This window comes from Nansenia antarctica (assembly GCF_963989245.1).
Source record: "Nansenia antarctica genome assembly, chromosome: 2".
Lineage (NCBI taxonomy): Eukaryota > Metazoa > Chordata > Actinopteri > Argentiniformes > Microstomatidae > Nansenia > Nansenia antarctica.
This window is the reverse complement of record NC_137675.1, coordinates 29654132-29676228: the sequence shown is the minus strand read 5'-3', so window position 1 is coordinate 29676228 and position 22097 is coordinate 29654132. Positions and strand designations below refer to the sequence as shown.

At 45.8% G+C, this 22097-nt stretch overlaps 1 protein-coding gene across 1 annotated transcript; it reads right to left on the bottom strand.

Annotated features, from left to right (window-relative positions):
* Nucleotides 1–1663: 1663 nt before the first annotated feature.
* knop1 (lysine-rich nucleolar protein 1) lies at nucleotides 1664–6956 on the bottom strand (the record flags this gene model as incomplete). The annotated part of the gene is made up of 6 exons (XM_080522960.1): nucleotides 6948–6956; nucleotides 5737–5805; nucleotides 4186–5223; nucleotides 3307–3378; nucleotides 2380–2448; nucleotides 1664–1969 (listed from the first exon to the last, which is right to left on the bottom strand). Exons 3-6 carry the CDS (start codon nucleotides 5179–5181, stop codon nucleotides 1664–1666), a joined length of 1443 nt encoding a protein of 480 aa, XP_080379086.1. The 5' UTR covers nucleotides 5182–5223; nucleotides 5737–5805; nucleotides 6948–6956.
* Between the last annotated feature and the right edge of the window lie 15141 nt (nucleotides 6957–22097).

Genomic DNA, 22097 nt, shown 5'->3' with positions numbered 1-22097 from the left:
AGATCTCACCTCGTGGGGCATCAATGATCATAAGAAAGGTGAGGGATCAGCCCAGAACTACACGGCAGGACCTGGTCAATGACCTGAAGAGAGCTGGGACCACAGTCTCAAAGAAAACTATCAGTAACACACTACGCCGTCAGGGATTAAAATCCTGTAGCGCACGCAAGGTCCCCCTGCTCAAGCCAGCGCATGTCCAGGCCCGTCTGAGGTTTGCCAATGATCATCTGGATGATCCAGAGGAGGAATGGGAGAAGGTCATGTGGTCTGATGAGACCAAAATAGAGCTTTTTGGCATAAACTCCACTCGCCGTGTTTGGAGGAAGAAGAAGGATGAGTACAACCCCAAGAACACCATCCCAACCGTGAAGCATGGAGGTGGAAACATCATTCTTTGGGGATGCTTTTCTGCAAAGGGGACAGGACGAATGCACCGTATTGAGGGGAGGATGGATGGGGCCAAGTATCGCGAGATCTTGGCCAATAACCTCCTTCCCTCAGTAAGAGCATTGAAGATGGGTCGTGGCTGGGTCTTCCAGCATGACAACGACCCGAAACACACAGCCAGGGCAACTAAGGAGTGGCTCCGTAAGAAGCATCTCAAGGTCCTGGAGTGGCCTAGCCAGTCTCCAGACCTGAACCCAATAGAAAATCTTTGGAGGGAGCTGAAAGTCTGTGTTGCCCAGCGACAGCCCCGAAACCTGAAGGATCTGGAGAAGATCTGTATGGAGGAGTGGGCCCAAATCCCTGCTGCAGTGTGTGCAAACCTGGTCAAGAACTAGAGGAAACGTCTGATCTCTGTAATTGCAAACAAAGGTTTCTTTACCAAATATTAAGTTCTGTTTTTCTGATGTATCAAATACTTATTTCATGCAATAAAATGTAAATGAATTACTTTAAAATCATACAATTTGATTTTCTGGAATTTTTCTTTAGATTCTGTCTCTCACAGTTGAAGTGTACCTATGATAAAAATTACAGACCTCTACATTCTTTCTAAGTGGGAAAACGTGCAAAATCAGCAGTGTATCAAATACTTGTTCTCCCCACTGTATATGAACGATCAGAATGGTGATAATCGATATTCAATCAGAGAATAAACCGTGTACTGTTGTTAAGCGTTTAATGGACGGAACTAGCTGTCAATAGATATTTGTAGACTATGTGACTAAACACAATTACCGGTAGTTCTCATTTTGACCACATTTGTAACATTAATAGTACACACTTTATAGTCAACCAACCATACATTTTTTAAAGTCATGTTTGGTTTTAAGGAATTGCTTTATCATACAAGTCATTATACAATGAGCCGTGTAGCCTTAATCACAATCAGATCTCGGTCAAATACAGTACAGGCTACTTGAGCTGTGCTAAACGTATTTAGTCCTAGTTAGTCCCTGGTCCAGACCAGCCCTGGGTGAGTCCTCTTCCAATGCAGAGAGTCCAGGGTTCTTCTAGATGTCTGTCCTCTGATGGGTAGACCTCTCATAGACACGCACACAACACAAACATGCCTTCCCAAGGAACACAGGTTGGTCGTGTGCACACACACACACGATGCTAAACATCCCAGGTAATACTTCCCTTACCATCGACACACACACACACACACACACAGACACACACAGACACACACACACACATCTGGATTCCTCTTGTCTCAGTCATCAAATTTGACCGACCGAGTGGCGTAGACATCAATGGCAAACTTCTTATTGGACGGAGCAGAGAACCCAAGTCCCGCCCCCCTGCCACCGAAGTCCATGCGGCGTGACTGGGCACGCTCAAACTCCCCCAGAAGCCCTTGCTGCAAACTCTGCTGCCCGTCCTTCCCCAACGCCATGTTGGCCCGCCCAGGGCCTTCTGCCATTGGCTGGCTGCTCTTCTTGAAGCCGCCCATCAACCGAAGGAACTTCTGCTGTTTGTCTCCGTTGTCAAACTGGGCGGAGCCCCACTGGCCAAGGCCCTGGAGAGGGAGAGACACATGCTTGTTATAATAATAATAATAATATTACATTAGACTTACAGTATATAGCGCTTTTCTAGACACTCAAAGATGCTTTACAAACTGAAAAAGATCGAGTAGTATTAATAAAAGATTATTAACAAAAAAATTGATAAAATAAAGTATAGGGGCCTAATTAAGGTAGTGCTGGGGACACATAGGAAGGGGAGGGGGGGGGGAGAGGGTTAACTGGTGAAGGCGAGCTTGAAGAGGGGGGTTTTGAGGGCCTGTTTAAATGTTGGGATGCATGTTTGTTACACATGTAAGCTTGTTCCATCCACTTCCATCCTGTAATAATATCATAATGATTGAGGTTATAAAAAAAAAAGTAAAAAGCAAAAAAATAAGTTGTTGTTTATTTATGTACTGACCGATGAGACAGGTGCTACTTTGGGTTTGGATTCCTGGTCAATCTCCTTCTGTAGCGCCAGCCTTCTGGTCTATGGAGCATAATGAAACACCTGTGTTATTCTACCTCACACTCAGACAGTCCACTTCTGTACAGCGCTTAGCATGTAGAAGAAGAATAACATTGCTAGTGTCCCTGTATCCATGACGATGCACTCATAAGGATGAATTCATAATCAACGTCTATTACCTTGTTAAATGTTTATCTATTTACTTTCTATATATATATATATATATATATATATATATTTCACTGTCTTTGCCGTTCTAATGTATTGTATGTATTGTTCTATGTTGACCCTGAGTATTTCTGTTTATATGTTTTTTTTATTCTTGCCGGGGCCTCTTGGCCAGATCATCATTGAAAATGAGAATTTGTTCTCAACTGATTTTATCTGGTTAAATAAAGGTCAAATAAATAAAATATATATATCTATTCTTGTCATGTTTATTTGCTTACTATCCTCTATTCGTACTATCCGATTTTTGTATGCTGTATGTAAAGCACTTTGACTTGCCTCTGTTGTATGAAATGTGCTATACACATAAACTTGCCTTGCCTTCGACGCATTCATAAGGATGTGCGTTTGTCTTTACACTCCTTTCTCTCGTATTCAGAACGAGGGTACATATATATCTGAATGTCCGCCACGTTCAGGGTTATGTGTGAAGGCAGTATGTGTTTCTCAGTGATAACAGCGGTCACTCCTATAGCTTGTGTTTTATTCAGGAAAACGTCACAACATGTTCAAAGTTAAGCACAACCAACAAACTAGGAGTGGACTTCCTGTCATGGTAGCGAGGCTGTCGATGTGTCGTAGCGTAGTAGCGTAGGCCAGACTAGTCGATCTAACCGGAGCGGACAGTGATCTAACGGGTCAGTGATCTACCTGGTCAATGTTGACCTCGTCTGTGTTCCCCGTCTTCTCAGACAGGAAGACAACGTCCACCTGGGCGTCCGTCTGAAGCAGAGACACAAGACATCAGGGGGGTATTCCATCAACGTCGCTAAAAGGAAAATCCAGGCTTATTTTTGATAATCTCGCGAGATTTATCAAAATTCGCTTGGATTTTCTTTTGATAAATCTTGTGAGATTTAATCAGAATAAGCCTGGGTTTTCCTTTAGCGACGTTGATGGAATACCCCCCTCAGACTTCCCACTCACACAGAAAAAAACATATCAGGAAAAGTGTTTTTTAATACATTCAATAAGGACACCCCTCTCGATGTTCGTACGTTAGTATCTTGATGAGACTAACCTGGATATTTTTTTTTAAAAAGGTTAAATGCCAATAGAATTAAGTTAATGTCACAGACTGGGGCGATCTTTCAATGGTCCTGAATGTGGATGATCATGTAGAGAGCCATGTGTCTGCTTAACCTGGTAGTTAGAAGTGTGTGTCTGCTTAACCTGGTAGAAGTGTGTCTGCTTAACATGGTAGAAGTGTGTGTCTGCTTAACATGGTAGAAGTGTGTGTCTGCTTAACATGGTAGAAGTGTGTGTCTGCTTAACATGGTAGAAGTGTGTGTCTGCTTAACCTGGTAGAAGTGTGTGTCTGCTTAACATGGTAGTTAGAAGTGTGTGTCTGCTTAACCTGGTAGAAGTGGGTGATGGACTCAGTATAAACTGTTGAATCAGTTGCGATGCTGATTGAGTTAGCTTTGTTTTGCCATTTCATTCCTATAACGTGGCGTTAGGTTCTTGGGTGTGTCCACGTAACACCATATCATGGCAGGCTTTGATGACCCCTTGACCCCATCAACTCACCCCCTGGTCTTCAGGGTCACAATATTCCACCTTGATGTTCTTCTCCTCCTTCTTCTCCTTCGCTGGAGTGTCTCCTTTCTTCTTTCCTTTCTTCTGTGGTATGCTCACCTCTATCGTTTCCTCCTCCTCCTCCTCCTCTCCCGCTGCCTCTTTCTTCCCTTTCTTTTTCTTTCCTTTCGTGCCGTTGGCGACGGCAGCAGCTCCACCTCTCCCTCCCTCCTCCTCCTCCTCTTCTGTCTTTTGGAGCGTCTTCTTCTCCTTCCCTCCTTTCACAGCAGTCTTCCTCTTCTTCTTCTCCTTCCCTCCTTTCACAGCAGTCCTTCTCTTCTTCTTCTCCGGCCCCTCCTCTTCTACCACTATCACACCCTCCTCCTCCTCCTCCTCTGTTTGCAACGAGGGCTTCCTCCTCTTCTCCTTCTTTAGCGCCGTCTTCTTCTTCTTGCTCTCCTCCGCCTCCGCCTTTCCCTCCGCCTCTGAGTCTATGCTAATGACTGCAGTGGTGTCGGAGGACTTGGCCTTCTTCTTCTTCTTGTGGTTCTTCTTTGGGTTATCCTGGACTTCCTGTACCTCTGCCTCCTCTCCTCCCTTCACTGTTACAGTCAGCCCTTTCTTCTTCTTTTTCTTGCTTTTCACCAGCCCTTCTTCCTCCTCCGCCTCTCCCCTGTTCGTCCCGGCGTTCTCCCCGTTGGCGGCAGCCGCTCTCTTCTTGCCCTTTGTCTTCTTTGTCTTCTTCGTGTCTTCCCCCTCTCCGTCCTGTCCTGCCTCCGGCGGTCCGGCGGACGACAGGAGCTTCCTTCTCTTCTTCATGTCCTTCTCGCCTCCTTCGTTCTCGTCTGCGCTCGAAACCACCACCTGCTCCTCCTTCACCGGAGTCTCTCCTTTCTTCTTCTTCTTCTTCTCTTTCTTCACAGGGCTTTCTTCTTCTTCTATGTTCTGCTCCTCCTCCTCCTCCTGCTGCTTGGCCACTTCCTTCTTCACCTTCTTCACCTTCGCCATGGCAACCGTCTTCTTGTCGTCCGTGTCGGCAGCTCGGGCCACCTGAGACAGGACACATCCCATAATATCATTACTAATGGATTCATCTCACAGACAGTGTTGCCAGATTGGGCTACTATTCCAGCCCAATTGGGGCTACTTATTGATCACACTGGGCGGGTTTTTAGACTGTGATTGATTAGCCTGGAAAACAATCCCATCTGGCAACACTGCTCACAGACAGGTGGAAGCGAAGCTGCTAGTAAAGCACACTCAGTACGTCAACCGTGACGTTAGAATTATAAGGTTCTATCTCCATTTTTGGTCAAAATGTATTTTTTTACATAATCTGAACCATTGGGTGTTTATTAATGCCTGTGTGGTGTTATTTTAAACATGTTGAAATTTTTTAGTTAGTAATTAATAAAATACAAAGGCTCCATCTCACAAAACATAATGGAATGTAAGAACTTTGACGCTCAATATCTCTGAACTGCCCTAGACGGAGATAGACCCTTATCATTCTAAGCTCACGCAGTGTCAAATACTGACTGCTGGAGAACAGAGGACACGTACCAATGACCTGCTGGATGCTTTGGGCCGGGACGCCTTGTCAATATCCCTCTGTAGGGCCAGCAGCCTTGCCTGTAGAGAACGAACCCTTGGTGGTCAATGGTCATACATATAGCATGTGTTTTACATGCCTCATCATCACCTGAACATACTTGATACAAATGTCATGTTTCAGTAGATGCGTGTTGATTTGACAACTTTGGTTCTGAAAGGCTACATGTTTCTAAGCTTCAGGTCCATTAACACTACAAGAGCCATTTTACCTTCTAGTAAGTACTAGTAGTACTTAGGGGTCAAATAGACCCCCTTTTTAGAATGTAAATCTGCTATTTACACACAGAGATCACTAGAGGGCGCTTCTTTTTTTAGCCTACACAGAAAAACTGCAAAATAGCTTCATACTAGCTTATCCTGGTGTGATTTTGAAAATGTAAGGATACTGGGTGGTAGAACGCACATATCTAGGAAAAGTCATGAAAGGAGGGCCCTGAAATTTGATCAAGTGCAAAGATAGAATTGTTTTCTACTCACAGGGGTCACCGTGACCCCATCACGGCTCTTATAGTGTTAATAGAGGGTTACCTGACACAACTGTACACAAACGTATTTTGTCGGTTGCTGACTATAGTTTGCCAGTGCTTGGGACAAAAGGTTCAAAAACACTGCTTGCCAAATCACAAAGGCCGACATATCAACATAGTTTTATTATGACTTCATTGTGGCACTGTTGAGGAGCAAGCTTGTCCATTTCATTACATCGTCTAAGGCTGTATTATTTTTTGGATATGACAAAAACTTTTATTTGATTTCAATCGACTCAGTCCAATCAGACATGATGGCAAACTAACCTATTTGATTAGCACTAGAACAGCCGTGCCTATTGTACCTACTATAAGAGCCGCCTCCTGGGTCAAATGACCATAGTCTTTACAGTGGAAAGTTGCTATTTACACACAAAGACCACTAGTTGGCGCATCTTGTAAATCAGCCTGCCTCCTACACAGAAAAAACGGCAAAATAGCTTCATACTAGCTTATCCTGATGTGATTTTGAAAATGTATGGATACTGGGTGGTAGAACGCACATATCTAGGAAAAGTCATGAAAGGAGGGTCCTGAAATGTGATCGAGTGCAAAGATATCACTTTTTTTTGTACTCACAGTTTTTTATTCACTCATGGCTGTTCTAGTGTTAGATGTGATCAATGTTGCTACCTGGTCAGTATGGATGGGTTCTAGTGTTAGATGTGATCAATGTTGCTACCTGGTCAGTATGTATGGGTTCTAGTGTTAGATGTGATCAATGTTGCTACCTGGTCAGTACGGATGGGTTTGGCTGTTCTAGTGTTAGATGTGATCAATGTTGCTACCTGGTCAGTATGGATGGGTTTGGCTGTTCTAGTGTTAGATGTGATCAATGTTGCTACCTGGTCAGTATGGATGGGTTTGGCTGTTCTAGTGTTAGATGTGATCAATGTCGCTACCTGGTCAGTATGGATGGGTTTGGCTGTTCTAGTGTTAGATGTGATCAATGTCGCTACCTGGTCAGTATGGATGGGTTTGGCTGTTCTAGTGTTAGATGTGATCAATGTCGCTACCTGGTCAGTATGGATGGGTTTGGCTGTTCTAGTGTTAGATGTGATCAATGTTGCTACCTGGTCAGTATGGATGGGTTTGGCTGTTCTAGTGTTAGATGTGATCAATGTCGCTACCTGGTCAGTATGGATGGGTTTGGCTGTTCTAGTGTTAGATGTGATCAATGTCGCTACCTGGTCAGTATGGATGGGTTTGGCTGTTCTAGTGTTAGATGTGATCAATGTTGCTACCTGGTCAGTATGGATGGGTTTGGCTGTTCTAGTGTTAGATGTGATCAATGTCGCTACCTGGTCAGTATGGATGGGTTTGGCTGTTCTAGTGTTAGATGTGATCAATGTCGCTACCTGGTCAGTATGGATGGGTTTGGCTGTTCTAGTGTTAGATGTGATCAATGTTGCTACCTGGTCAGTATGGATGGGTTTGGCCGTACTTCCGATCTTCTCAGCCACAAAGATCACTTCGTCATCGGATGCCGTCTGAGATAAAGACAGGTTGATTCATTGTGCATCGTTATGTTATGTTATATGTATACACAACTGTGAACATTTCAAACCTGCAAACTGCGACACTTTAAATGAATGTGCAATAACACTATGTGCAATATGACAACCCTCGGGTACATAAGGTTCAGAGATAGGAAATGTTAGAATAGGTATAGCATAGCGTACAGCACAGTGTTTTATCTGTACAGTATAGTATAGTGGATTGTGTACATAGCCTTTATTTATGTAAACCAGCTCATTTCCCTTCTTGTTTTTAGTTTTTTTCCTAGCACCAGGGGAGCCCCCCCCTCCCAAATTTCGTTGTTTGGTACCTGTACTATATCAATGACAATAAAGACCATTCATTCATTCATTCATATGTTGGTATATCAGCTTCGTAGCAGCGTTAGCTAACTAGCTAGCTAACCATTACATATTACTGTCCTATATCATTGCTCTCCGCGTTAGAGTAAGCTCAGCATTGTGTTGCGCATAACACTACCTGAAGGTTTGGTGGTGACATATGACATATTTACTCATAACTTCGTAGTTTAGTGTAGGTTTACTTACTTTGTCGATTCACGTGGAGACCTGTATGGTGTCTGTTTGACCCGGAGATATTACTATACTACTTCCTTAGTGATCCAAAAGCGTGCCTAGCAACAAGCACCACCCTTCACTGTGTGTGTGTGCGTGTGTGTGTGTGTGTGTGTGTGTGTGTGTGTGTGTGTGTGACACTAGAGGGCGCCAGACACTCCAGCAAAGCCCGCAGCCTGCGTGCAGCAGACAAGAACACTCATACGTCACTCAAAACAATAATTTTCAATAATTTTCATCAATGACCGGTACCTCAGATTAATGTTTTGAAACTTCATACCAGAAGTCTGATGTGTGACCTCTCGATGTGATACACATATTAACTCCATTGTCTCCAATAATAGCCTAGATCAAAATGCAAACGAGATGTCATTTTTCACTAGCAAAAACAAACCCTTTGAACTGTGAAAACTACAAAGATATTTTATTTCATTGAATTATTTGTGTGACAAATGTGCTTCCAAACAGCAAACAATACCCCTCTTCTGTTATCCTGGACTTCCTGTACCTCTGCCTCCTCTCCTCCCTTCACTGTGTTATCCTGGACTTCCTGTACCTCTGCCTCCTCTCCTCCCTTCACTGTGTTATCCTGGACTTCCTGTACCTCTGCCTCATCTCCTCCCTTCACTGTGTTATCCTGGACTTCCTGTACCTCTGCCTCCTCTCCTCCCTTCACTGTGTTATCCTGGACTTCCTGTACCTCTGCCTCCTCTCCTCCCTTCACTGTGTTATCCTGGACTTCCTGTACCTCTGCCTCCTCTCCTCCCTTCACTGTGTTATCCTGGACTTCCTGTACCTCTGCCTCCTCTCCTCCCTTCACTGTGTTATCCTGGACTTCCTGTACCTCTGCCTCCTCTCCTCCCTTCACTGTGTTATCCTGGACTTCCTGTACCTCTGCCTCCTCTCCTCCCTTCACTGTGTTATCCTGGACTTCCTGTACCTCTGCCTCATCTCCTCCCTTCTCTGTGTTATCCTGGACTTCCTGTACCTCTGCCTCCTCTCCTCCCTTCACTGTGTTATCCTGGACTTCCTGTACCTCTGCCTCCTCTCCTCCCTTCACTGTGTTATCCTGGACTTCCTGTACCTCTGCCTCCTCTCCTCCCTTCACTGTGTTATCCTGGACTTCCTGTACCTCTGCCTCCTCTCCTCCCTTCACTGTGTTATCCTGGACTTCCTGTACCTCTGCCTCCTCTCCTCCCTTCACTGTGTTATCCTGGACTTCCTGTACCTCTGCCTCCTCTCCTCCCTTCACTGTGTTATCCTGGACTTCCTGTACCACTGCCTCCTCTCCTCCCTTCACTGTGTTATCCTGGACTTCCTGTACCTCTGCCTCCTCTCCTCCCTTCACTGTGTTATCCTGGACTTCCTGTACCTCTGCCTCCTCTCCTCCCTTCACTGTGTTATCCTGGACTTCCTGTACCTCTGCCTCCTCTCCTCCCTTCACTGTGTTATCCTGGACTTCCTGTACCACTGCCTCCTCTCCTCCCTTCACTGTGTTATCCTGGACTTCCTGTACCTCTGCCTCCTCTCCTCCCTTCACTGTGTTATCCTGGACTTCCTGTACCTCTGCCTCCTCTCCTCCCTTCACTGTGTTATCCTGGACTTCCTGTACCTCTGCCTCCTCTCCTCCCTTCACTGTGTTATCCTGGACTTCCTGTACCTCTGCCTCCTCTCCTCCCTTCACTGTGTTATCCTGGACTTCCTGTACCTCTGCCTCCTCTCCTCCCTTCACTGTGTTATCCTGGACTTCCTGTACCCCTGCCTCCTCTCCTCCCTTCACTGTGTTATCCTGGACTTCCTGTACCTCTGCCTCCTCTCCTCCCTTCACTGTGTTATCCTGGACTTCCTGTACCTCTGCCTCCTCTCCTCCCTTCTCTGTGTTATCCTGGACTTCTTGTACCTCTGCCTCATCTCCTCCCTTCACTGTGTTATCCTGGACTTCCTGTACCTCTGCCCAGGGCTGGACTGGGACAAAAATTAGGCCCTGCCATGTGGCTCAGACCGGCCCAACCCAATCGGTCCGACACCGCCGATCAACATGCTGGCAGTCTGTTGAATATACCATTTGTAAAACCCCCTATAGAGCGGAGTAAGTGACATGGACAGCAAGTATACCAATGCAAGTGTGAACCAGTGTACTCACTCACTGTTGACGTACTCCACGTGATGAGACATGGCTGCTGTGCTGAGCAAACAATACCCATACTCAATACTGTTAAGTAGTTGTATAACAAAAAGCTCGGCAGTCATAGGAATAATTACAATTATTTATTAACATTTTAATACTGTTAAGTAGTTGTATAACAAAAAGCTCTGCAGTCATAGGAATAATTACAATTATTTATTAACATTTTAAATACAAACAATATCAAATATCACTCAATATAACACCACTGTAAAAAAATTGCAGACAATGCAATAGGGAAGAGAGAGAAAGACACACACACACACACACACACACAAGAGAAATGTGAGACATGGTACAGCAACACATGTAAAAGATGGCTATAGCTGAAAAGATTGGATACTCACCCAGTTCCGAAAGGCTCAGCCCTTTCAATCTCCACCTGGACAATTAATGGCCATATCCGAAAGCTAGTGAGAGGAACAGAGTAGAGGGAGGGGCAGAGATAAAGAGACAAGGAGTGAGAAGACATGATAAGTGATTACATAACTGATTCAGATCAGAATCTTCTGGGAATCAAAAAACAGATTTGCAGCATGTCTATATAGTGTATACTCACCAAGTCAAAACGCTGCCTGTGAACTCCAGATCAACCAACACAAACGGAAAGGCTGCAGTCTTTAAAACATGACAAGGGAAGGCATCCTATGAGACATAGAGAGAGAGAGAGAGAGAGAGAGAGAGAGAGAGAGAGAGAGAGAGAGAGAGAGAGAGAGAGAGCAAGAGAGAGAGAAGGAGAGAGGAATGATTACATGACAGATTCAGATCAGAATCTTCTGGGAATCAAAAAACAGATTTGCAGCATGTCTATATAGTGTATATACTCACCAAGTCAAAACACTGCCTGTGAACTCCAGATCAACCAACACAAACGGAAAGGCTGCAGTCTTTAAAACATGACAAGGGAAGGCATCCTATGAGACATAGAGAGAAAGAGAGAGAGAAAAGGAGAGAGATTAGCATTTGTTTGGCAAGTCTGTGGCACACTCCCGCACAGTAGGTGGCGGTGTGTGGCACACACATCCCTGAGACTGGACTAGCCTAGTGATGAGAATTTAGATATTTTTAAATATATGTCTCACCTTTTTAAGCTAGAGGAGCATCTTTCTCATGAGGTCACTCTTCTCAGCTACCCTGTCAATGATGGTGTCAGAGTCCAACCCCATGAGGACATCTTTTTCGGTCGCCATCAACAAGAACGTCTCCAGCTTGTCTGCAGACAGGGTGCTCCTCAGTCTGTTCTTGATGAACTTGAGTGTTGAAAATGTTCTCTCGCAGGCCACCTGGGTTACGGAGAGCGTCAGCAGGTACTTGTAGGCAAGCCCAAGGACATGGTAGGCATCTGAGAGCATGTTGAACTGTCGAAGTACCTGAAAGCAGCAGAGTGGGCAGTTTCTGCAGGAGGCGCAGCTTTTGCTGACAATATCTGGCTCGTTATCCTCTCCTGCAGACCCATCTTCTTCCACTGTTCTGGCAGTGTATTCCTCCATGTGGGATGCCTTAAGCCTGTCCCACTGCAGAGCGAAGTTCTTCATTTCCATCTGAAGGTTTTCCACTGTAGCCCTGCTGTCAAATCTGATTAGACATTTGCTGAGGTCTTGGAAAGCATTGTGAGGAAGGTCTGTCGTCTTGAAATTGTTGTTCCTGGGGTCCAGGCATGCCAAATCATTAATGAGAGTGCCGTTTGTTAAAAACCTTCTCTGGATTACCTCGCTGGCTGTGTCCAGAATTAGGTTGTGGACATTCACCTCGTATGCTCTGAGAGCATTGTCAGGTACCTCATCTAGAGCCTTCTCTCCCGGCATGTTCTTCCTCTTCCTTATTCTTTTCTTGGGGAGTGAAGTCTCCACTTCGATGTCTGCTCCTCCCTCTCTCTCTTCCAAGTTCTCGTTGGCCCACTTTACAAAGGTGTCTGCAGCCGCCTTCACAGTAGTGAAGTGAGATGTTTTTGAGGCTGTCTTGTGTGGCTATCACCATCCGATGGGCGGAGAGGATTTCCATCCCACTGGTCTGGAGGTACTTGGAGAGTGGCGTGGTCAGCTCAAATATTCTGAGGAAGATCTGTGCTGTTAAGACGGTTTCGTATTTGAGGAGGCCCTCTTTGAATCCTCTTGCTTTGGCACGGATGGTTGGCTTCTCCTTTGCCTGCTGTTCTATGGCTGTCAGTGTGAGCACTGTTTCGAGGTAGAGGCTGCTTGTCGGTTTATTAAAGTGTCCAAACACTTTTCCAACTGCATCATGCTTGGACAACTACCGTGTTTCTCCTATTGGAGATAGTCGTCTGTGCCTTTTGTCTTGGGCTTCATTGTCCCACAGTATGACCCTCTGATATGAGTCCTTGATGAAGACTGCCACGTCGTTTAGTAGACTGAACAAAGATCCACTTTCCAAAACACTTCCAGTCGTGTCTGCCAGGACAAGATTCTGTACATGGGCATAGCACCATACATGGACATGAGTAGGAGACTGGGAAGCCATAAGTGCTGAAAAGCCTCTGTACTGACCCTGCATATTTGATGCTCCATCTGTTGAGTTGCCGATGCACATGGCCTTGTCCAGTTTCAGACCATCCAGGACCCCAGAGAGCAATTCCACAAAGTATTGCCCTGTGGATGCATGGCACTTCACCACAGCAACCAGCCTCTCATGGACTTCCTCTGTCACGTACCGAATAACGACGGCACACTGATCCTGGCTGGTTATGTCCTGTGTGGTGTCGAGCTAAACAGTGAACATTCCAGCTTTTTGTATGTCACTTGCGATGGTCTCCTGAATGAGATGACCAATACTGTCTATCACTGAGTTTACAGTGGTCTTGGACAGTAAGGTGACGAGGGACCCTCTACCTTTTGTTCCACTGGATGCATGCAATTCTTTGCTCTTTTTAATGCACTCCTCAAGATGCTCTTTGAGGCTAACATTGCACTTTCCTATTATAAGGGTGAGCTCCAAAAAGTTGCCATGATCCAGGGTACTGTCGTCCCACTTGTATGCTGCCTCGTTCTCCACATGCCTGTAGCTCAAGCCCCTCTTGCCTATCACCTTCACCACATCCACAACACACTCCAAAACCTGGCGTTTCTTTCTTACTTGCTGCCTATGAGCAGACATCTGACTGCCAGCAAACTTGCTCTGGATATCTCCTTTTCTACTTCTTAGAAAATAGGCTTCAGCACACTTTCGGTGTGTAGCACTCTTTTCATGCTCCTCCACATTCTGTTGCGCACGTCTCCATCCTGTCATTCCAGTAATAAATGTTCTGGGGTCAGTGCTTTTGCCAAATGCCATACAGACAAAACAAAACAATGTATGCTGTTCTTCGCAATATGTGAGCCACTTCCTACTGGTGCCATCTGCACATGTGAAATACTTTTGTGCCGCTGTATTTTTGGTTCTCTGCTGAGGGTGGTAATCTAAAAAGTGATCTAGCATGGAAGGCTCAGGACCTGTAGGCAAAGTAATTGAAGTCCTGAACGTGGCACTCTGTTTCCTCTGTTTCATCTTTTTCTCTCTCCTTTTCCTCTCTTTCCCTGACACTCTGCTTTTCTGGGGAGGGCAGCAGCAGCTCAACCTGGTTCAACAAGACATGGACAGAGAAGTAAACTAACTGGTTGTCAAAATCAGCAAAGTTCTCATTTACATGTACACACAGGCTGCATGATTGCATTATGTTACACCAGAAGCCCAGTCATTTCAAATGGAAGGTTGCAAGACAACATTATTGGGTTGCAGACTGCATGAGTTTTATTTCTCCATGCAATAAAAAGCATTCATTAGTTCTGAACTAGGCTAGTGTAGATTTTCAAATAAAAAGTATTATTAACACCCATTGTTGGTATTGCATTTATGTCAGTGACAGTGATACCTTAACTTGCTAGCTAGCAACAAAATAGAAAGTCACAAAATGCAGAACACCCCCATCTAACGTTAGCTATTGTTGGGAATTTGTATTAAAATCACTAGAAGTGATAAATCATGTACTATGTGCTCATTTAAATAATATGTGAATGCGGTCAGTTGAGAACAATAGGAAGGTCACGCAAAGCCAAAAGAGAGGTTCTGTTTTTGAGCGACAAGAAGAAGACAAGCTCCTGACTAAAAGAACGTTTTATGATTCAAACTGCTTATAAATTACTTATTTTTACCTATGTGCTAACAACCATTGTATACCTGCTGTTATGATATTCTATTTTTCTGTACTGATTTTATACTTTCATAACTAATGATTAATGATAAGTCTATTCTTCTATACTATACTTTAACTTGTAAATCGAATCCTAACTCATATTACTGTGCAACTTCAAATGTTTTCACAAGCTACTGATAAGAACTCAACTCACTGCTCTCCTCACAAAAGTATGATATCACCATGGGAACGAGACGCTAGCAGGACACTCAAGCTGATAACATACAGTGCATTTTCGCACCCACACAGGAGGAATTGAAGGCCAATGCTAACGAGCAGCTGCAACAGATTTTGTACGGACAAGTGGAAAGCTACTAGATAGGGGGGGGGGGGAGGCACCACCCGGCCCCAAATGTTGAATCAAATGTATAAACACTATGTACCAGGGAAAAAGGGGACTCTTGTCTGGTGGAGCTCTTGCAGTTAACTTGTTGACGGCTAGCTGAGACGGGCCTGCAGAGGTGAAACTAGATGAGACCACTTTTCCATGGAAATGAACTATTATTGCTTGCTGATGTGCTTGAATAAATATTATCTTAATGAACAGTTCAGTAGTGGTGCCTAATATTTGATTGGATCATATCATCTTAAGAAGTGATATCAAGGACGTCTCGTTGAGATTAAACGAACTCGCTTGTAAAGTGACGACTCAATTAAATCGATACTGGAGAAGTTGATCGCCTTACAAAATTGGTGACCCCGACGTGATCTTCAACGGGATGCAAGGAGGAGTGGGCGAGGCTGGATTCGGACTGAGCACTTCCACGGTACCAAGACAAAAAAGGTGAGCAGAGCCATTTAATGAAATCTGCTTAGGTAGACAATAGTATTCTAGGTGGAAGTGCTGGGCCATGAATCGTGTGTCAAACCCATTCTGATCTGTGTCTGTGAAGAATCCGTCAAAAGTAAGGATAATCATTAATTAAATTGACATTCTATACATTATTGAACACCACTGTCTGATATTTAAGCACATCTTGTATTAACGTGTAATAGACCCGCCGAGGTTTAAGGAAGGGACAGTAGCTAAGTCCTGGATATAAAGGGGTAACCAGTCCCCAGGATAGACCCGCCGAGGTCTAAGGTAAGGAAAGACACGACAGTCCTGGATATTAAGAGGTAACCAGCCCCCAGGATAGACCCGACGAGGTCTAAAGAAAGGACGGTGTCCCGAAGGTTGAAATACCTTGCAAACCAAGTGAGAAGTGAGGTCATTGCGAGTAGGGTAGCGTCTACGGCAGGACTGCAGTCCGGTAGAGGTCCTAGTATTAGCGTGCCTCCTCTCACAGCGGGCGCTAAAACAATTGTGACGTTAGGATTATAAGGTTCTATCATCGTTTTAGTCAAAATTGAGTTTTTTGCATAATCTGATCCATTAAGTGGTTTATTAATGTGTGGTGTTATTTTTAAAATGTTGACATTTTGAGTGGGTAATTCATAAAATACAAAGGTTCCATCTCACAAAACATAATGGAATGTAAAAACGTCGACGCTCAATATCTCTGAACTACCCTAAGCGGAGATATAACCTTATAATTCTAAACTCACGCAATATGTTACGTAATATTGTGTGTAAATAATAGTGTTAGAATTGTTATTATTACTATTAAAAGGGATAGTTGAGTAAAGCGCCCTGGAGCAACTGGTCTAGGCTGAGTGCTCCCTGGCTTGGTATCACTCAAATATCACTTGCAAACTTTATAAAATATGTTATGCCTCGTTCAAGGTGTTTAAAGAAGTGTTGTGCTGCGGGTGTGACCCACCATTGAAGCGCAGACAGCAGGAAAAAAAAAAGCTCACTAGGAGTGCCTCTGTTGACGCACGGTGATGTATGTCTCACGGGTTGTATAATAGTAGTATTTTTGGTGTGTTCTGATATTGACATATTGGGTGAGGGTGGTTTTGTTTAGTTGTTCAGTTTGTTTAGTATTGGTTGGCAATAATAATATTGATGATAAGGGTGGCAGCATAGCCACACGATACAGTGGACCTTCAGTAGAATGACTATCTAGATGAGCAGATAATGCAGAACACATAATTCAGGGAATACATAGAGGACCGACAGGATAGATACACAGAGACCCTATAAAATATAATATAAGACCTTAATTAATTCAAAAAAACTAACAAAAACAAATACAAAAGAATAAGAAAAATAAATACATGAACTATTGCATTTAATTGTTAATACATTTACACAAAAAAAAAAAAAAAAAAAAAAAAGTTTTCGCTTTGTCATTCTGACTCTGTGTTGTGTGTTAGATTGATGGCACATTTTATTGAATCCATTTTTAAAAAGTGAAAGGCTCTGAATACTACCAAAGGCATTATTATTATTATTATTATTATTTTATTTTTTCCTTTCTTTCTTTATTTTATTTTTATTTCTCTCAGACACAGCATTAAGACACAGCATTAAGACACCCCAAGGGGTATAGTTAAGAAACAATATGACCATGAAAGAGACTCCACAGTGGTGGCTTCAGGCCCTGAAGGAAATGCATAGAAGGACAGACCATGACGGAAGAGAGCAAGAGGAAAAGAAGATGGTAAAAGCAGTAGCTAAATGGAAGAAGGCAGGTCTGTTCCCCCCAGAAGGGCCACCCACCCCAGAGCAAAGACTGGCGATCATTGAAGAGGCCATAGAAAAATCAAAAGAAAAGGAGAGTGCTGCCGTAGGCAAGGGAAGGTGGTCTGGAGCACGACGAGAGGCAAAGAAGGCGGAGGAAAAGGAGGTGAGAACAAGACGAGTGGTCGGATGGCTCAGAGGAGCAGAACACTCTCAACGCCAAGCCAAACAGACAGTCGAAGCACAGGCGGGGGAGAAAGGCACAGACACTGTGGCTCCGACAGCCGACGTGCCCATGGAGACGGCCTCAGTCGCTGTGGTTCCTCCAAGAGAACTGTATCCCCTGTCCGCATTGCTACAAGCAGCAAGGTGGGGGTCGGAGGCAGAAAAACACCCCCTTCCCCTAAAAAGCACCTGGCCCCTGGAGGTACGAAAGGGACTGAGCTCAACCCCTCCCCCATATGCCTGGGATGTGAACCCTCTGAAACCTACCAAAGAATACCTGACAGGGCCAACCCCCATACAGGCACCAGTCTTTGACATTATGAGTGGGACAGTGGCAGTGCAAGCGCGATCAGAGGAGGCGCACAACACTCTCCACTCTACCCAGGATCACAGCCCTGGAGGACAATGCGACGACCTGCTTTGGAATACGTCAGGATCGATGGGCCTTCCAAGAGCATCGCCATACACCATCGGCACGCCCCACGGAGGAAACGGCCCACCAGGGAGAAGTGACTTGATGGAGGACATAGAAAAACAGCTGGCTGACCGACTGAACGAACTGAATGTGCAAATAAAAGAAGACGACTTGCGCAGAAGGCACTCCGAACGGAGCCAAGAGGAATGGAAGGAGGAAGAGAAGAAAAAGAAACGCCGAAAGAAGAAGGCGAACAGGGGGAAACAAGGACTCACGCTGAGACTCAGGGGCGAGTTTAAAAGGGCAGGGGTGACAGAAGGAGAAAAGGAAGAAAGCAGCGAGTGGGAAACCTATAGCTGCAGCGGTGAGTCAAACACAGAAGAGGAGAGGGCAAGCGAGGCACGAGCACGGACCCCACTCCCCAGAAGATCCACACGAGTCAAGAAACAACCACAGCAGTACCTTCAGACGTGTGATATGAAAACAAGAGGCATGCCCCCTGCCACAGAGAAAGAGCAGCGACCAGGCATGTTCCCTTTAGTTGCCGTAGCAGGAGGAGGATTACTTTACCAACCATGGGGACATCGGGACATGGAGGCTCTCCAGAACAGCCTCCCCTCCCTCCCCAGAGGGGCCGCCCCGTGGATACGAGCGTTTGAGGCCCGAACCATGGCAGATAGGGTGGCCTGGGGGGATGTGAAGGCCCTCATTGCCTCTACGGAGGGAAAAGGAAAATGGAACCAGGTGGAAGACCTGGTGGGAATGGGAAATATCCCCGGAGAAACACCACTGAACCAACACAGGACGGCCCTGTGGACCGCGCTCAGGACACTGTGGCCCCACACCCCGGATACAGCAGCCATGACAGGGATAAAGCGGAAGCCGGACGAAGACATCCATAAGTTCATCAAGAGGGCCGCTGAGGCATGGGAGGAAGGAACTGGGGCCAGATATGATCACAGCCAAGCGACGGAAATGTTGTTCCGAGCAGAGGTGGGCCGAGGCCTAGGCAAAGCAATCCAAGAAAGGCTGAGCACGGTAGTAGGCCTGGGCTCTATGGGAGAGAGCCTATGGGTACAAAATCTCACTCATCATAGCAACCAGGAAGAAAGAAAAACCGACGAGACCGAGGAGAAACAGGCCGTGCAGCGTGAGAGGTTGTTGAAAATGCAGGTGACCGAAGCTGACGCTGTGGCTACGGCAAGGAAGAAGGAATGTAAAGAAGGCAAGATATTGGTCCAGCTTGGAGAGGTGCCGCAGGCCTCTGCAGCACCACAGCCCCCGGCTCAGTACCAATCCTTCCCCGAATATCAACAGAGAGGCGGAGGGAGAGGACGTGGGCGAGGAGGCCGCGGGAGAGGCCGTGGAGGACCAAGAACACCAGGAGCAGGTGCCTGCCACACATGTGGAGGAACAGGACACTGGAGGAATGAATGCCCTAACCAAGAGGGCCAACAGCAGTCATCGGGACCAACATCGCAGCAGCAATGGCAGCCCCAGCAGTTTCAACCCCCCACACAGCAACAGTGGGGGGGCCCGATGCCAGGCCAACCGGCACCAACCATGATGGCCCCCATGATGAATCAACCACAAGGAGGGGCTCCTTATGGTCAAAGCCTATAGGGATGCCCGGGAGGCGAAAGAGGAACCTACCACTTCCACCCGAACGAAGAACCAATGATTGAAATACTGGTGGGAGGAGAGAAAAAACAGTTCATGGTAGATACTGGAGCAGCAGCGTCCACCATGAGAAACCACAAGGGTAGAGTTCCTCCTCTGTCGGAAAATCTGGCCATGACGACAGTAGGCTACTCCGGGCAGGCACAGACACAGAAATACACAATCCCCCTAGAAACAGAAATAGGCCACCAGAAATTGTCACACAACTACCTGTTCGCTCCCCAAGACAAGATCTCGAAAGAGACCATGGCCGAGAGAATGACAATCACCAGGACTGGGATGGGATGGTGAACAGAATAAACCCAAGACTTTGGTCCAAAGGAGACCATGATGTGGGTCTGGTGCCCCATCACCAGATCGAAGTAAAACTAAAAGAAGGCCAAGCAGTGATCTGGCAGCCACAATACAAAATCTCCCCAGCGGCCACCCAAGGGATATCAGAAACCATTGGAGGACTGACTGCAACGGGGGTGTTGCGGCCCAGCTGCTCCCCGTGGAACACACCAATACTACCAGTAAAGAAACCTAACGGGACCTGGAGGATGGTCCATGATCTCAGAAGAATAAATGACGCAGTGGCAGGCCATGACATCGCCGTCCCAAACCCGTACGTTGCATTGAATTGCCTGACCCCCAAACAAGTCAGATTCACAGTCATAGACCTGGCTAATGCTTTCTTTTGCCTGCCTCTGCACCCAAACAGTCAAGAAATATTTGGGTTCTCCTACCAAGGGTCCAAATATACATACAATCGTTTGCCTCAGGGCTACAAACAGAGCCCTGGCCTGTTCAATAAGGCACTAAAAGAAGACCTACAAGGCATCACTCTCCCAGAAGGAACCACAGTAATTCAATACGTGGACGACATTTTGATAGCAAGTGAAAATGCACAGGACTGCTTGATGGCCTCAGAAACCGTGCTGAGAACAGTAGAAGAGGCAGGATACAAAGTCAAGAAAGAAAAGGTACAAGGCTGCCGGAGAAAAGTAATCTTCCTCGGACGAGTGATAGCAGCCAACACGAAGCAAGTGGTGGAATCCCAAAGATCAGCAGCGTTGACTTACCCCAAGCCTGTGACGGTGAAAGACATGTTGGGATTTTTAGGGCTGACAGGCTACAGCAGACAATACATACCTCATTATGTGGAGACTGGAGCGGCATTAAGAGACATAGTGGCGACAGCAGGCCACCGAGACCTAAAAGCAACATTGGATTGGAACATCGCCGCTGAGGAAGCATTCATAAACATGAAGCAGGCCTTGGCACAGGCTGAACAGTTGGCAGTACCAAATTATGAAGAACCTTTTCACTTAGATGTAGGAGAGAATAAAGGAGTGATAAATGCAGTACTATTTCAGAAAAGACCAGAAGGAAGGGCAGTGTTACTCTATCACAGCAGCAGACTGGACAGTGTAGGAATGGGACAGACTACTTGTACACGACACCTGATAGCAATAAGTACGGCCCTAGAAAAGACAGCATCAATGACTATGTGTCACCCCATAATAGTCCACACCAACCATGGTGTGGTGGCATTTTTAGAATCTAAGGCCTTCTCTCTATCCAGCTCGAGAGAAGAAAAGCTAGAACGAATACTGACTCAACCACATGTCACATATACGTCACTAGGGGTAAATATGGCAGAAGGACTCCCCGCAAATAGTGTAACACACATTTGTGAGTTGAGAGCAAGAAAAGAACACAAGATACGACCTGACTTAGAAGCACAGGCAAATTCATGTGCTGAACTGACACTGTATTGTGATGGATGTTGTTATAGAGGCCCGGATGGTAATATTGCGTCATTTGCAGTAGTGAAAAGAATGGTCAATGGCTCTTACAACACGGTAGTCAGTGGAATAATTCCGCAGCCTGCGTCAGCCCAAAAAGCAGAAGTAGTGGGGCTCACGGAAGCACTGCGCCATGCTAAAGGACGCAGTGTCAATATTTACACTGACTCAGCATATGCCCATGGGGCATTAATGATGGACGGCCCCCAATGGGTCAGGAGAGGATGGGTGACCTCGAATGGTGATCCAGTCAAACATGAGATGGCTCTAAAAAATTTAATGGCAGCAGTACAGATGCCATTCCAGGTGTCGGTTATAAAGTGCAAGGGGCACTCGAAAGCCGACACAGACGAAGCCAAAGGAAATGATGCTGCAGATGCAGCCGCTAAATTAGCAGGGGGATATGTCCCCAGAGAACACCAGCTGGTTTCAATCCAGCTAGACAAACCTAAATGCTCTGTGCAGACTATAGAGGAAATACAGGGGGCCGCCTCCCCCCAAGAAAAATCAGTGTGGGTAAAAAGGGGGGCGACGCGAGGCGGGTCCTCTGAAAAGGGCTACGGGTTGTGGAGAGCGCATGACGGAAGACTAGTGGCCCCTGCAGGCCTAATGAATATGCTGATAGCTGAAGCACACGGTC